Source organism: Triticum aestivum, chromosome 3B, assembly GCF_018294505.1.
Source record: "Triticum aestivum cultivar Chinese Spring chromosome 3B, IWGSC CS RefSeq v2.1, whole genome shotgun sequence".
In the NCBI taxonomy this organism is placed as follows: domain Eukaryota; kingdom Viridiplantae; phylum Streptophyta; class Magnoliopsida; order Poales; family Poaceae; genus Triticum; species Triticum aestivum.
This window is the reverse complement of record NC_057801.1, coordinates 66,626,103-66,641,984: the sequence shown is the minus strand read 5'-3', so window position 1 is coordinate 66,641,984 and position 15,882 is coordinate 66,626,103. Positions and strand designations below refer to the sequence as shown.

At 45.4% G+C, this 15,882-nt stretch overlaps 1 protein-coding gene and 1 pseudogene across 2 annotated transcripts; both read right to left on the bottom strand.

Annotated features, from left to right (window-relative positions):
- Nucleotides 1-504: 504 nt before the first annotated feature.
- On the bottom strand, nucleotides 505-11,883 carry LOC123068614 (E3 ubiquitin-protein ligase PRT6). Of its 2 annotated transcripts, XM_044491229.1 has the most exons (20): nucleotides 11,382-11,883; nucleotides 9,897-10,994; nucleotides 8,171-9,405; nucleotides 7,953-8,093; nucleotides 7,126-7,369; nucleotides 6,279-7,040; nucleotides 5,952-6,146; nucleotides 5,164-5,789; nucleotides 4,821-4,872; nucleotides 4,116-4,743; nucleotides 3,562-3,770; nucleotides 2,945-3,480; nucleotides 2,732-2,836; nucleotides 2,572-2,638; nucleotides 2,385-2,462; nucleotides 1,649-1,717; nucleotides 1,460-1,564; nucleotides 800-887; nucleotides 643-711; nucleotides 505-598 (listed from the first exon to the last, which is right to left on the bottom strand). In XM_044491229.1, the coding sequence occupies exons 1-17, from the start codon at nucleotides 11,457-11,459 to the stop codon at nucleotides 1,490-1,492; spliced, it is 6,198 nt and encodes a 2,065-aa protein (XP_044347164.1). In that variant the 5' UTR covers nucleotides 11,460-11,883; the 3' UTR covers nucleotides 505-598; nucleotides 643-711; nucleotides 800-887; nucleotides 1,460-1,489. The 2 variants fall into 2 exon arrangements, with proteins under 2 accessions (XP_044347164.1, XP_044347162.1); XM_044491227.1 differs by having other exon boundaries at nucleotides 505-711.
- A 1,699-nt stretch (nucleotides 11,884-13,582) lies between these two features.
- LOC123067323 (uncharacterized) lies at nucleotides 13,583-14,424 on the bottom strand (annotated as a pseudogene).
- Between the last annotated feature and the right edge of the window lie 1,458 nt (nucleotides 14,425-15,882).

Sequence of the window (15,882 nt, the reverse complement as noted above, 5' to 3'; positions counted from 1 at the left end):
CCGGCAAGTATCACTTGCGAGCAGAACAGGACGGCGACCGGAATGGATCAGGACCGGCGACCAGGACAGCGGGGCACGGGACGGTCTCGATCGCCGGCGACCAAGACGACAAGCATAGCAGGAGCGGGAGGAACGCCGGCGGCCTGGGGCGGCAGAGATCGTCGGGGGCGGCGACAGGGCATAACTATCAGCTAGCTGGGTCGACCCGTCGGAACCATTGGGTCGCACGAGGCCGGCCCCCACTGACCCGTATATGATTCAAGGCCAACCCACCTGGCCCATTGGCCTTGAATTTTTGGGCCGGGTCAGTGACCCAGCGGGCCGACCCGGCCCATTCCCATCTTGATATAAAATCATTAGGGTTACTGCCTTTTCTCTATTCCCAGATTTATCTACATTGGTTTCGTTAAAAACTTAAGTTTGTTCCTTTTTTGGATGAGTGAGGCATTTTCAAGCAAAAAACAAAAAGGGATGCATACTGCATGATGCTGCAAATGACGGCAGTTACCAGTTTAATTAGCCTACATTTCTTGCAGATAGTTTCACAGGGCGAATTTGTACAATGTGAACAGTTCAACCAACCATCCGGTCACATGCTAAAAGAACGAAAAAGGAAAGAAAAGGGGCACCATAGGCACCGCTGTACATTGTGCGCGAACAAGGTCTGAAACACCAACGCACGGCTCGATAGTCTGGCAGAATCCGCGCCACCTAAGACGAGACAAGTTTTAGAAAGGGGAAATCAAAGAGAAAACATGTGTGCCCATGCATGTGCAAAACAAAATGCTGTGGTCATCACCTTGGGAATGGATGCAATTCACCATCACTGGAAAGCATGAATATGAAGCTAGACGACAGTTCCCAGAAAATATGCACATCACATGATCCTGTCAATAAAACAGCTACACCAAGATCAAAATGGTTACCATGGTTCGTACCGCGGCAAGAAATGCAGACATAACCGGTGGGGATATATAATATGAGCCCATAACAAGTAACAAGATGAAATATAAGTATATTGCAAACTACTCCCTCCGTAAAGAAATATAAGAGCGTTCAGATCACTAAGTAGTGATCTAAACGCTCTTATATTTCTTTACAGAGGGAGTACCTGACTATGTCAAACCATATTCTTTCTTGTCATGTACTGTATGAGCTCTGTTGTAAAAGAATAGTTTCTGAACCCATATGCTTTGACTAGAACAGTCAGTAGAGGAATGTTTACCTCCGTCCCAAAAAGCTTGTCTTAGATTTGTCTAATACACATGTATCTAACACAAACGTATTTGGATACATCCGTATCTAGACAAATGTAAGAATAGCTTTTTGGGAGGGAGGTAATAGTAACAGCAGGGCTACTATGGGATAGGTGATATGCCAGTTATCTTAATCCTGGAAAACATGCAATGCTTCACAGCACTTCCAAGTATTCCATGATAAAAACAAACATTATCCAAACCTTTGGGCATTGTTCCTCAAAACGATGCACTTAATCAGATGTATAAAAGCTGATGGTTGTTTGCCGCAGAACTTCAGAAGTCCGGTCAAGGCTATGAGATGCCACCTATCAAATCAAAAGAGAACATGTTATCCCATCTTGAACATAGATCCTTGAAAAATATAGAGGATAAGCAAAGGAGACTGTTACCAGATATGTGAGGGCTGCGTATCTTTCTTGGCTAAGATACAAGGGCTTTCCTCTGTGCATTTCATGATCCTGCATCCAAAAGGTACATACATGCATAAGCAAGGGGTACAAGGTAGCTTCTAAAAAAGAAAAGAAAAATCCCGACAGCCTTTGGTCGTATCATTTGTTTGGTGCACCACTTGGCAGCACATACTATCACGAGGTGTTGCATACTTCATAGCTTTGTATCACGAGGTAACCATCAAAAAGAACCATTTCTCTTTTTGTAGGCAGGAAATGGAACACCATGATATGCTTCAAAAGATTTACGGCTAAGTTTATGGCAGTTCACGCAATTCACTCTACATGCAATGCTCAAACCCTCCATGTCAACTATTGTGTGATTAGGTTAAATCATATTTGCATCATATCATGGTGCATATTCTAGGATGGTGGTGGTGCAGAGACTGCAGTCTAAGTGTCGCCGGACTCTTTGATAGCGTCCCTCATGGACCCGGCAGCTATATTGGTTGGTCAGTTTTCAGTCAAAAAAAATATTGGTTGGTCAGTTCACTCGATTATTTGGTGGAGACGGTTCCTCACATTAATTCAGTAACAGATATACTACATTGCCTGTGTTCTTCAGTTGATTTGGCAGCAGGTACTGATATGGAATCATACATGGATGAAATATATCCGGAGTGGCCGAAAAAAGGCTCAAGTATTAAATGAAAATACTCATTAGTAAGTCCAATACCTCCTCACCGAAAGCATCAAGGTACAGAGATGGCCAAAATGCAAGACGAGCCGATCGTTGCAACAGGATTGTTGTTTTCTGCAAAGAGCAACTATCAAAACCGACAAGATCTTTTGATATCACAAAAAAAGAGCAGAAAAATGTGACAGTAACTTCATCGGATGAAGAGGGATGATGTGACACATACCCTCACCAAAAGAAATATGCCAACACCAGCACCACACTGAGACGCATGATTTAGGCATTTACCAGCCCTAAACATTAGAAAAAGAACAGGTTTAACATTTCATAAAGTACAGAAGAACAAACATTGGTGGAGTGGGGAGTACAAAAGCTGAAACACTCACCTGCAGCATGGTTTCCAACTAGGTGAACATAGAATGCCACAAAGCAAACATAACGCTGGCTCATCAGGCACTGAACCACAATCAGGGCATTGCATCTTGACATATCTGGTGGACAAAAGAGTAAGATGTTAAGTTGCAAACCAAAGTCAAGCTCCTGAAGCCACTGAACACACACGTACACAGACCAGAAAACTTAGAAGATTCAAACTAAACCTTTCTAGGAGAACTTGGTAGACAGGTGGTAACTGCATCAGCCTGAATGGGACCGCGGGGGTAGAAAAGAGGATGCCTCTATACTTGCGAGATCTGTAGTCTTCACAGAAATGTTGAGACCATCTTAAGGCAAGCATGTGTACACACTCATCTTTGAGAATCAGGTCCAGTGGCTGAATTTGAAAGAGGTGTTCCAGTTCTTGTACTCCATCCAGCTCAATTGCCAGTGAAGAATTGCCTTCCGCTGTGCTACTATCTAAGTGAAGATGTGACCCTTCCCAAATATTGGAACTGTCATATAAGGGTGCTGAGGAAGAGGATTTTAGCAGCTCCCAAAGCAATGCACACCTCCGAAGATAAGGATGTGTTAATCTCCGTACCATATCTTTTGGATCACAAGAGGGATCAATGTGCTTAGATACAAAATATTCTCTAGCAATATCATATCCTGACATCTCCTGGCAAACATCGTTGAGAAGGCAGTTACGGAAGTTTGATCTGTCAAAGGCTTCTTCCCGGTAGCATGTTATTAGTGCCTACAGCACAATGCATATGTTAACAGAGAAATACACCATAACAGAAATATGTAGGTGGTGGGAGATTGCAGAACAGTATACCTGAATGACACAAACAATGTAGAATAGATGAACAATAGGGATGAAGAATTCTGTGGATGTCAAAACTTCAACAGGTAGACAGAAAAGTGCTGACATCAATGAAGAAAATGGATCTTGAGCAAGGATTGGATCAGCGCATTGCTTCCAAAATTGAATATCAGGAAATATTTCACCCTCACTTTCCGGGTCAACCATAGGTAGCGAAGTGCCTATCAAAAACGGAAATGTGAGAAAGAGGATACATAAATATGGTATATTCCTGCACATGCAAGTTATAGTGATTTGAATTTCCAGTAAACAAGATCCAAAAACACAAAATTAGGTACATCATACAAGTTACCCATCTGATCTTTTTAATAACTACTCCCTCCGTTCGGAATTATTTGTCACAAAAATGGATGTATCTACAACAAAAATACATCTAGATAAATTCATTTCTTGGACGAGTAATTCCGAACGGAGGGAGTATATAGTAGGTGAGTACTAAGAAACAACACTGGAAAAAATCTTGCGGTAGGAAGATTGTACAAAGGGGGCCAAGGTGCCCTATATACCTTTTCGCTTGGTAGCATCCAAAAGATCTTTATCGCCAGAAATACCAGAGCAAATAGACCCTGCTAACAGTTGGATACCTTCAAATCTCAGAAGAACCTCACGGCGGTTCAGAACACGTGCAGAGTGAGAAACACGAAACAATAGAGACAATATGAATCCACTCGATGAATTCAATTCACTGCGCAGAGATTCTAAGCAAGACTTCGGTTGAGCAGAATAGCTTGACATTCTATCACGAGAAGCAATCTCTGTTGAAACGACAGAGTACCGAAGTGTTTCCCAGAGAAACAAGGATGGGCTTAGCCTTTCAGATGCTGAAAAGCTGCTTTTGCTGCGAGGATAGTAAAGCATAGTGAGTCTTCGAAGGGAAGGATCTAAAGCTGGCTCCGCAGTGTCATTCACATTCCCAGGAAAAGCTTTTAGAAATGTGCTTTGTCCAACAATTTTTCTGGCACTTTCAAGGAGGGCCAGTGCGCGAGGGAACTGTAAATTATGTACAGTTGCAGCAGCTTCAGTAGGCATGGTTTGAGCAATTGGCATCGCCTTCCTAGTTATACCAGAGAAATCCGGTGATGCCGGAAGAATGGAATTTGCAAATCTGCGACACACTGGACACAGCAACTCTCCCTGTACGAAGCTAGGTGTAAGTACAGAATTAGCAAAAGAAAGAAGACAAAAGTGTCTAATGCATCAGTAGAAAATACCAGATCAGGATCGACAATATGACCTCCTTCAAAACCTAGTCTCCTGATATATCTGTCAAGAAACAAAAAAGTAAAGTTGCTGCACTGAAATTGTAGATTCAATCAAGAGAAGTGTGAGAAGCCATCATAAGACAACCACTAATGCAGGCTCCATTGGATCAATGCTTTTTGGATGGTCTGATTGGTTGGATCAAAGACAACTCATGCTTATTATATTTGTATGGATAACTGTGAGATGCCAATTCAAACAGAAAACTACTCAAAGGCACAATATGAAAGTGTATCCTATTTGAACTTTATAAGAATGAATTCAAGCGATTTGAATGGAAACCGTGCAGCATACCTTTGTTTCAAGGAAAACAAATATCGATCATGACATTCTTGGTGTACAGCATGTCCACAAGAAGAGATGTGGATGCCATCACAATCAACGGGGCCAAATCTGTTTCTTATTGTTACTGGGGCAGAAGATTTGGAGGCTACATCACAGAAAGAAGAAAGACGGTATTTTGTTGAAAGACAAGTAACATATGTTCCCAGAACAGAACTTTTAGGGCTTGTGCTTGTCTTGGAGCCAGCTGTGAGATTTGAAGTAGACAAACTCTGCTCACCACCTTGAATGCCAACCAGATCATTTATGATAGACTTGTATACATCAGCCTCAATTGTCTCAAGGGAGATATTGTCATCTGCATTGCCAGTACAGCGTCCACTTGGGAAACATGATATATATCTAATCAGTGGATGTTGCTCATTTGAGAAATCAAGAAATGCGTCAACTTCCATGCTGTCTAATTCAAAGGAAGGTTCTATCGTTGTATCCCTGACAAGTTCCTCTGAACTAGAAGACCCAGCACCCGAGGAATCGGTTGATTTTTCCCGTCTGATGGACCCAGATGTCTTCTTTGATTGACTCAAGTTATCCCAGGATGGATTGCCCGTTTCAACAAAAGATGCAAGCCGAGATTTCTAGATTATAGAACAAGTAAGAATACTATACGACCAACATAACATAACAGGAAATTTGTAGTCCAATTGCCATGCTTTTGCACATGGGACAGAGAAAGGTACTTTATGTTGACAAATTACTACAGAAAAGAGAATCACCATTGTCGAGTCAAGGATTATTACCTGAAGAAGAATCAAATAGCAGAGTGGACTTTTGGAATCCGAATCCCGGCATAGAGAGCAAACTGGTCGTGACTCCTCAGAGGCAACGGCGGTTGAACTGGATGCATCTGGCTCAAATGTTGCATCAGGATGCCCTTCATTTTCTGATGCCTTCATACTTTCAGCAAATTTTGACTGCTCTGCTTTCATTTTTGCCTGACATACAGATTAGATACGAAAAATTATATGCCCGGGTTTTGTAAGTCCATCCAAACAATTTATTTGACGAAAGCTGAAACTCAAGATGCCTCAAGAATATATAGTTAACTTTTTTAATTAAGCATTTACCATGATTGCGGCCTGACGTTGGCGCGCTTTTGCCTTCTTGTCCATCAGATCTGGAGATCCAGAATTCTGTTTAGTGCTACCATGATCCGGAATAGATGGAACTACTTGCGGTGCCATTTGTCTTAATGCAGACATGCACTGCTTACTTAACTTGGCAAATCTTTTTAACAAACTCTCAACTAGAGATGGAACATTGCAGTACTTGGATCCAGAAAAGGTGCTGTCATTCTCTTCGCTGTACTTGCGCATTAGTGAAACAAGCAAGGTTAGCATGCTCTCATTCTTTACTTTGTCAGACTCTGGAGAGACTGATTCAGTAGAGTAGGTCAATATGGGAAAAGTCTCTTCTGCATACGATGACAGGACAACCCATGATTCAGCATCATGCTGCACTATGTCCATCCCATATTTGTCCGCATACGTTTGACTCTCTGATTCACATATATCAAGTGCCAACGAAAGAAGGTGCAAACCCATCACAAGAACATTGTCCGGGGCACGTGATACCGATGATGCTTCGGTGTAAACAGCATAGAAGAGAACAGCACGAACAATTTGAAGGACAGCTTTGGAGGTGGCTATCTTAGAAATACTGTGCAGAGGGCTAAAAACATGAGTCCATTGAGGTAGTTGAGCGTTAAGAGCAGAAACTTTGCAAAAACGGTAATATCTCTCTTCAGCAATCTGTATTTCTCTGGAATTCCAGCGCGGGTGATACAAGTCCAATTCCTTCCAGAATGCTTTGCGAAGCACATACTTGCCCTGTGATATTTTTTCTTATTAGTAATGCATTCAAATGTAAAGAAGGAATCGCTGAAGCATGTTATACAATTTCAAGGATTAAAACCTGTTTCATTCCAGATGGATTGGAGTAAACTGCGAGTGAATCTAGAACACTTTGAAGTTGGTCACTTGACGAAAGGTCCCTGGGAAGAGACTTCACAATCTGGCTATGGGTGGCATCTCCAACAGCCAATTTATAAATCAATTCTCTCTTCAAGTTGTCTGCTGTCGAACGCCCAATAAATCTGCGTTCTTTGACTAGTTGTATAAGAAAAACTAGCATTTCTTGCATTAGAACTGGCTCATATCTGAAAGACATAAAAAAATCAGCATTTAACAAAACTGTCCAGGCAAACTATTATAATCTGGATATGATGAAAACATTGACAGGAAATGCACAGAAGCAACAAGAAGATATTGCCTAAGGCTGTTGTGTCATCATATGATAAACAAAAAAAAGTTGACCTGAACATCACTCAAATGCGCAACTAAAAAAAGACACAGTAAACTTAAAAGAGTTCAATATATCACAGCGCGACAAGCTGTGTACTTCCCACCGTCACAAAAGAACAATTAAATGGAATGGTTAACGACAATAGCTTAGTGGTAATGACAGAAAATAGATCAATGAAGATAAAACTGAGCATACTCCACAAGACCGGAATATAAAATAGAGTAATACATGGTTACACAAGAAGTATGTTGATGAATGCAGGGTTTAAGTCATTTTTAACTTATGTGATCAATGAAAACCTTCATGTGGCAAGTAGTGACAACAAGCAGTTGACTGGATTATCAACACAAAAAGTACATACATGTACCACCGAAAATTTAAGCAATATGTTAACAGAAATAGAAGTTGATGTCATTACAGAACAACTTGGGGCTTACTCATTCTGTTCCGTGAGAACCAGAGATATATAATTCGACAAACCAAATCTTTCTTGAATGGTCTTCACAAAGAACTCTGGAGAAGATAATGCAGCACAGCATTGCAGCAGAAACAGATCCGACTCCAAGCCCTGTTCAAGCCTGGAAAGATGGGTAACAATATAACTTCAGGACTGTTAGTTGAATAGCAATTTATTTGAGGTGAGCAAAGAAATTACCATTGCACAGAGCGGTACCACTCAGCACTCAGTATAGCTGCATCTCCGTTCTTACGCCACATTCCAGCACGCACTTGTGCGCAAAATACTCTCACTCTTAATGGATGCTCCATTACAATTGAAGCAAACCCATAAGGCTTGAAACCTCCAAGTACCTGAGAGAAAAACTCCTTGGGCTGCACAACTGAACATTCCTCTGGTTTGGCATCCTCTCCGAAACATTTCTTCATTGCTTTACGCAATAGTAAAGAAAGCATACGGTGTAATGGGATATGAAAAGATGTTTCTTGTGAACCGACATCAAAGACAACACGAGGCCAGCTTGTCATGTTCAGTATTCCTAGTTCATCAATTCTTGAATCTGGGTGAGCATATAGAAGGCTGCCATCGGTCAGAGCAACAGAAATGGCATTTTCAGAGTGTAATTGTACATCTAATCCATTGCTACTTTCGTTCATCTTTCCCTTGCCTAAGTCATTTCCAGCCTGAGGCGATCCTACTTGATCTATCAGCATCATGTCGTCGGATTCTTGGGCAGGAGAACTGACCACTTCATGATAATCTGCAGCATCGTCTATTTGGGATCCTTCATTCACCTTCATGCCCACATCACCAATCTGTTTACTTGATCCACCTTTGTTAATAGTCAAAGTGTCTTCAAGCAAGGCCAGAAAATTGCGAGCATCAGTGCTGCTAGCATCGAGGGACGACAACTTTCTCCTCCGAGGACCAGGTTCCAGCCAGCTCTCAATAGCTTTCAAGCACTGACGAATTAAACAGGTAGCAGGTGCTGGTAATTCACTGCTCGAAGCACTCTCTCTGGTACTTGAATTGCATACCAAGTTCTCCTGGGAGACCCTTCCAACTTTAGCATGACGCTGATTCTCGGCACTTTCCATGCCTTTTATCGCAGTGGAGCATACAGTAACATCAGTTGACTCTTGTTGCCCAGGAGAAGAAAAGGCTCCCTTCATCAAAAGATTCTGAATGATACCAAGATAATGTCCTAGCATGAAAGGCGAAGCTAGATTCTCATTCTCATCTTCAACATGAATACTTGTCACTCTCTTCTGAGGATCCATTCCTTGCACAAGTGACAATAGCTTAATCCATGACCTTGTTAGATCAGGCCTCTCATAAGCAACATACTTGGAAACCTCCTCATGGCTCACGACATAGCGTGTATCTTCCAATAATCTAAGAGAAGAATCATACAAATTTCCCCATTTGCTTGTCTGCAAATAACAAAGTGAAAATATTCCTGTGACCATATGAAATCACATTACACTGTACTAATCACAATATATTAAGTAGCTATATACATCGCGACAGAACACCAAAGTGAAACCAAAATCTTTCTGGGATCTGTTAGCATACACACATTTATCGAAAACCAACAAAAACATTGTCCTGAAGTGTTTGAACATATTTCTGTTAAACGTTGATCATCCACCCCCAGTAATCCAAGTATGTTGACATGCTATTTATCTCTTTACTTACGCAATAATTGGAGAGATGATAGGTGCGCTGATGTTTATGACAAGCCAACATTCAGGGCCTATGCCCTGTTACTGATAACAGAAATATGTTCGACGCGAATTGTACCGGCAGCTTTGAAAAAATATAGCAATAATGCTTGGAAAGTAATAATATCCCATCAGTGTACAGCGACTGGGTAAAGCATAAACGTCTAATTTTTTGAGCGGCGGAAAGAAGTCAAGCATACCTGTAAATGAGCATCCTCACCTACGCAAGAAAGAAATAGAACTGTCAAACATTCAAGAAGAATACCCAACAAATTGTGCTCCCGCACAAGCCTTGTAGTCAGCGTAGGCACGGTAAATATTTGAACAGAAAAAGTCGGTATCAGTCGATACTCGTCCAGCGGATTATCATTGTTCCCTTTAATAACTTCAGAAAATGTACCAGGATAGTACTGTATGAAAACTTTGGCAAACTCGTACTTAAAAGCTGGTTCAGTGATAAGTTTCAATAGCAGCTCATGCAAATTTTTCAGAACTTCCTTGTCCAGCAACCTTTCCGCCCTCGTCAATACATCCAAGAGATCTGGTGACTCACGGATCCTTTGGGACACAAAACTAAGAAGACTTTCACTAGAGGTGCAGAAGCGAAGCAGCATGTCAGCAATAGAAGTCGTCAACTCCTCAGCAACACTCTTGCAGGGAGTACCCTCGCCAGCCTTCCGAGTTGGGGCTTCCACCAGACAAATCCTCTCCTTCCAGAAGAGCAAGAGCTCATCCAACACAGGCCCCACAGAGCTCGCAAGCTCCTCGGAAAGAGGCTTAATCTGTTCGGCCCCCTTGTGCCTCGAGCAGAACCCTTCACGCTTCCAGGCAGTAGCATCCCCGCAGTCACAACATCCACCACCTGTATACATGATGGAGTAATCATGATCCTCGTGGTTACCATTCTGGAAGCATGGAACACAGATGGCGCATGTGGAGTCGTTTTCGCAGGTCCGGCAGCGGTAAGCGAGGTCGTTCTGCCCCCAGACAGACCCGCAGACGGCACGCTCTCCCGCACTGCTATGCTCCATGTCATCAAGCACTGCATCCGGCTCGTTGCGGAACATCATCCACTGCAACCACGACAAGCTCTCGCTGTACGCATCGCCATCGCTGCTGCTGCCGCTGTCTTCATCCTTCTTCGAGGACTTGCGGGCCTCCGAAATATCGGTGCCCGCTGACAAGATGACCGCCATGACCTCAGAAATCTTATCGGCGTGCTCCTCCAAGTACATGAGCAGGGCTTCCTGATGGTCCTCCCGCAGCTGCTCTTCCGGAACTCCGCAGGCGATCAGCTTCTGCAGAGAGTGAACACAATGCCACTACATTAGCAAAATTGAAGGATTCTGCAAACAGTTGTACTGTACTATCTTACTGAATCATCGAAACTTCCAATAAAAGTCTGGAACAGTTTGGTTATTCGCACACAAAATTTCCCAATGTCCTACTGCATCGGCCGGTAAACACGGCCGTCGATTCCACAAACGCAAATCGCGAGCCGTCCCAGCGATCAGGAAGGAATCGCGCTGGCTATGTATGGAACCCTCGCGGCTCTGAGAACCACGGGACTAGTAACCAACCAACGGCACAAGAGAAAAACAGAGGAGCGCACGGGCAGAGGCGCAAGCAGGCAACCGCCGCCACGGGTGGTTAGATCAGAGGAGACTAAAGCAGAGAAGACGCACCTGCTCGACGCGCTCGACGGGCGTCAACTCGGGCAGCCGCGCGGCGGGGGCGTCCCCGGCGCCGTCGATCCCGGCCATGGCCCGCAGCCAGTGGGCGCAGGTCCAGTGGCCCGACCGCCCGCCCCCACGCCCCAGCCTCGCCGAATCGAGCCCCCTCCGGAACCCCCGCGCCGCACGCACGAATCCCCCCTCACTCCCCACACACCCAGATCGATCCAGCCACCGAGGGCGGACGGATGGAGCAGGCGAGCGGAGGAACAAACCCCGGCGGCAGCAGGAGAAATCTCGCGAACCCTAGCGAAACCCGGCGCGATTGGGGTCTGCGTATTTATAAATAACTCGGGCGCAGGGATGGGATGGGATGCGATGCGAGGAAGGAAGAAGATGGGGGTCGAGACGAGAGGAGACGGGACGATTCGCCCTCCGCCTCCTCCTGTCCTGTCCTGTGGAGGAAGTAATCTTTTTTTTTATCCTGGAACTGTTTGCGTGATGGGAATGGCGGCCTGGGCTTGGCCTGCCGTGCGTGCTTATCCCGCTACTGCTGCTGCGGCAATGGCGGAGAGGGGGGCGGGTGGGCCCGGGGCAATGGGATGGATGATGTGTGGGCCCGGGTGGCAGCGACCGGGCGCGAGACGCGATCGATCGGTGGAGGAGATGCGGGGGGGTTGTCACGTGCGGCCTCGGTGCTGCTGCCGCGTCGGCCCGTCTGTCGGAAGGGATCGACGATCATTCGCTGTTCTGATTTGATCGGGCGAGTTGGCTCTTGGGTCGCCCTCGCACATCGGTGCCTGATTTTTTTCGCAGTTTAAAATTTGTTAATCGCGATTTTTCAAGTCCGGAAACTTTAAATATTGTTGCTCTTGATTTTTAAAGTCTAGAAAAATATGATTACATTCTTTTTTTACTGTTACACTAGGACAATGCCCGTGCGTTGCAACGGTATATAAATATTCTAGTATGTTAGTTTGTTATTGCTTGTTCATATGAATATAAATGTTTATCAGTTTGTACCCATGATTTAGTTGCCCGTGCATTGTAACGGGGTATATGCTGAATGTGTTTAACCTATATCTTTAGGGCAACATTCTTGACTTTCTAATATTATTATAGGTGAATACCCGTTCGTGCTACGGGATACAAAATATATTGAGAAAAGTTGCACTGGATGATAATATAGCTTTGTGGTGATTATATTAAAATTCCACCTCTATTATAATGAACGTGCACCCTAACAAGACTCTTTCAGCCCCATAAAAAAACTGAATGCATCAATCAAATATTTTTATTTTCCTTTTGGGGATGGGCATCAAGCAAATGTCTATCACGTCTTGTGACAAATATAGGACTGGCTCCAAGCTCAAAATAAAATAAAATAGGACTTGGCTCGATTCCTCCTCTTACCACTCTACACTCTCCATTTCTTTTTCATTGAGATCTCCAAACACAAACTCAACTCATCTCTTTTCCATTGGCATCTCCTTATACGCCCTCTACAAGTTATTTCCTTTCCAATGAGGTCCGCGGCTCCCAGCAGCAGAGCTGACGAATTGATAATGAAGAAGAAAGACCATAGTTAAATAACCCGCCGACCATCATGTCTTGTTGGTCCAAATATGTAGATGTCTATGAGAAAACTGAAAACCCAGTTAAATAACCAAACCATTTGAGCTTATGCTTTGCTATTCCCTACAATTATTTCCGTTATCAAATGAAAAGTGTAAATTATGGTGGACAGTATTAACTACAGATACTATACAACCCGTTCAAAAAAACATAATCTCAAACCTACTCTATTACTTCAGAAATAAATGATACAAATGTAGAAACTATAGGAAAGTGAATCAACCTGGAAACCAAAAATGACTGGAACAAAAGCGGGTACAGAAATGAACTGAGCGTGATTTGTTTTGCCGTACCGCAGAAAGACAAGATGAGGTAGACGATGGCGTGGACTCCGCTGGCAGCGACAACGTTGGCCTCGTTCTCTGCAAGCGCTTGCCGGATCTGTTCATCTCCTTGCCTCACCCACACGAAGGGGGGAAACTGGTCATGTGGACTCCAGCCGCTGGACTCGAGGAGGCTAGAGGAAAGAGAGGACGTAAGGCAACGAAGGCCCTTACTGCTACTGCCCCTCACATCTAAGCAATATGCTACAGAAGACACATGGTTATGCCATTGATCCATACCACATTCAAATACCTTCATGAAGTTTTGGCCGTCGCACGCTGCCGTAATGAGGAAGAGGCGGGGAGCGAAGGCGGCAGATTCGACGCCTGTGGCAGCTCATCTTGCTCTTGCCGGAGAACACGGACACTCCCCGGGGGCATCAACGTGGCGGTAGTGGCGAAATAGTCTGCCGGGACAAGCTTCTTGATGCCCCCCGTCACGCCGTCCTCCCCGTAGACTCCCCTCAGGCCCTCGTCGGTGGTGCGCGGCGTGACGTATATCTTGTGGAGCGCAGGCACGCACTTCCTGCCGGCGCCCCTATCCCTGTCGCTGGTGAACTCCTGCATGAGCCACGGCGTCTTGCGCTTCTAGGATGGGGACGGGACGCAGTAGAACCCGAAGCTATTCTTAAGCCCTCGCTCTTCAGGAAGCTCCTCCTTGGTATGCTCCAGCCGCCAGTACCCGCCGGTCTGGACGCTGCAGTCGGCGCGCTTGTTCTTGGTCGCCGCACACGGGCTCTGGAACTTGGACTCGCCGAGGAACCATCAGGTGTGCTAGCCCACGCGGGCGCTGGTCGGCGGGTGAAGCTGCTGCAACGCGCAGTGACCGTTGGCGTACATGTCGACGTGAAAGATGAAACCCCGCGCGTCCGGCATCTTGTCGTCGCGGCGATCCACCGGTTGAGGAACCCCATACTATCCGCATTTGTCGAGTTGAAGTAGACGTCGGGAGGCAGCGGCGACGGCTGCTTGAGTTCGTTAAACCCGCCGGGACTGGGCGGAGGCGCCATGGGCATGGAGCTGCTGGCTCCGGCTCCGGCGTCGGCGGTCGCGGAAGTTGATCTTTTGATTGCTTTCCTCGCTTTCATGACGGCCATGTTTTCCTAGCTAGCAATCTGCATGAGTTTCTCCGTGCAATCTGCATGACCAAACATAACAGTAACGATTAATCATGCATAAATAGAAATCAAATTGAGTACAAACACAAGAGTTTGGATGAATTTGTATCATGATATGGCACTCTATTCTTTTGATGACAGGGAAAAAAGGCATCTAAGAAACACCATGCAGCCTCCCAAGCAATTGCCAAGAAATCATCTGATTATATAGTTACTAATTAATCAATTACCCATGGGTCTTGTTCGGCCGGTGCCGCATCTCCAACCAGTTCCGTTGCTTCTTCGCGGGTGCCTCATGTAGTACCAGCCACAACTCGCCGATCTTGCGCACCGTGATGGAGCAACGAGAAGGACACGTCGCCGCTTTTGGGAGGTGAGGTCGACGTGGATAACGCTCGCGACGCCGGCGAGGCTGGTATGGGCGCAGCAGCCAGACCGGAGAGATCATCACGATGTGGGCTAGGGGCGGTAGGCCTCGGCGGACCAGCAGCCGCGGCGGCAAGTGCGGCGGTGTGGTCGGGCCGAGGAGGGCGGGCAGCGGCGGAGGGGGTCGAGCGGCAGAAAGAAGAGCGGCAGCTGAGGAGCTATGGGGAGAGGTGGGTTGGAGCTAACGCTAACCTACCTAGCCAGATCGATGTGGGCTTTAGCGGGGCTTGGCCCATATGCGTCTAGACGGGGTGAGCGAACAAGGGACGACGATCGCGAGCGACGTAAGAGGGGAAACGGAACGCTCCGTTTCTTTTAGATAGTAGAGATAATAGGATTACTGTTCTTTTTTTTTTGCCAATGATGAATAGGGTTACTAATCAGGAGATAGTGTCTTCGAGAAGGAATTAAAGGGACCTTTTTTTTTGAGAAATTTCATATATCATTCAACAGATGTCAAATTACAATACGGAAACGCGAAAACCACGATAGAAAAGAGAGAGGACACATGTCCAGAAACATTTGCAAGAAAACTCCATTAAAGCAGATTTCTGCAACCGCCATCGTTGCCACTTGTCGTCTTCGGAGACGAAGAAACACCACTGCCCATAAAAGGCTTTGTGAGCCCAAGAAAAGGCTTATCGCTAGCAAGGCCAGTTGTGACGCGTCGATCGGGATCATCCTCATGCTCCTTGAAACCCATATCCGTTGCATGTCGTCAATGTCATCGAGGCAAAAACACCGGAACTACCACCCACAAGCATCCAACCTTGTTCTTGGACCAACACCTTCCCCCAACACAAAGACGACACCGCACAAGATGGCATCTGCCATGGACACAACAAACACCACCAGATTCATCGCATCAAGGAAAGGATGGAATAAGGTTCCCACATATCCCTTGATTTCACCACCAAGGGCGTCACCGAGATGGGACTGGGATCAGGGAACTTCTATTCCAAACGTCGGCATCACCGCCATCCAAACGCCACCGTGGAACACACTAAACCT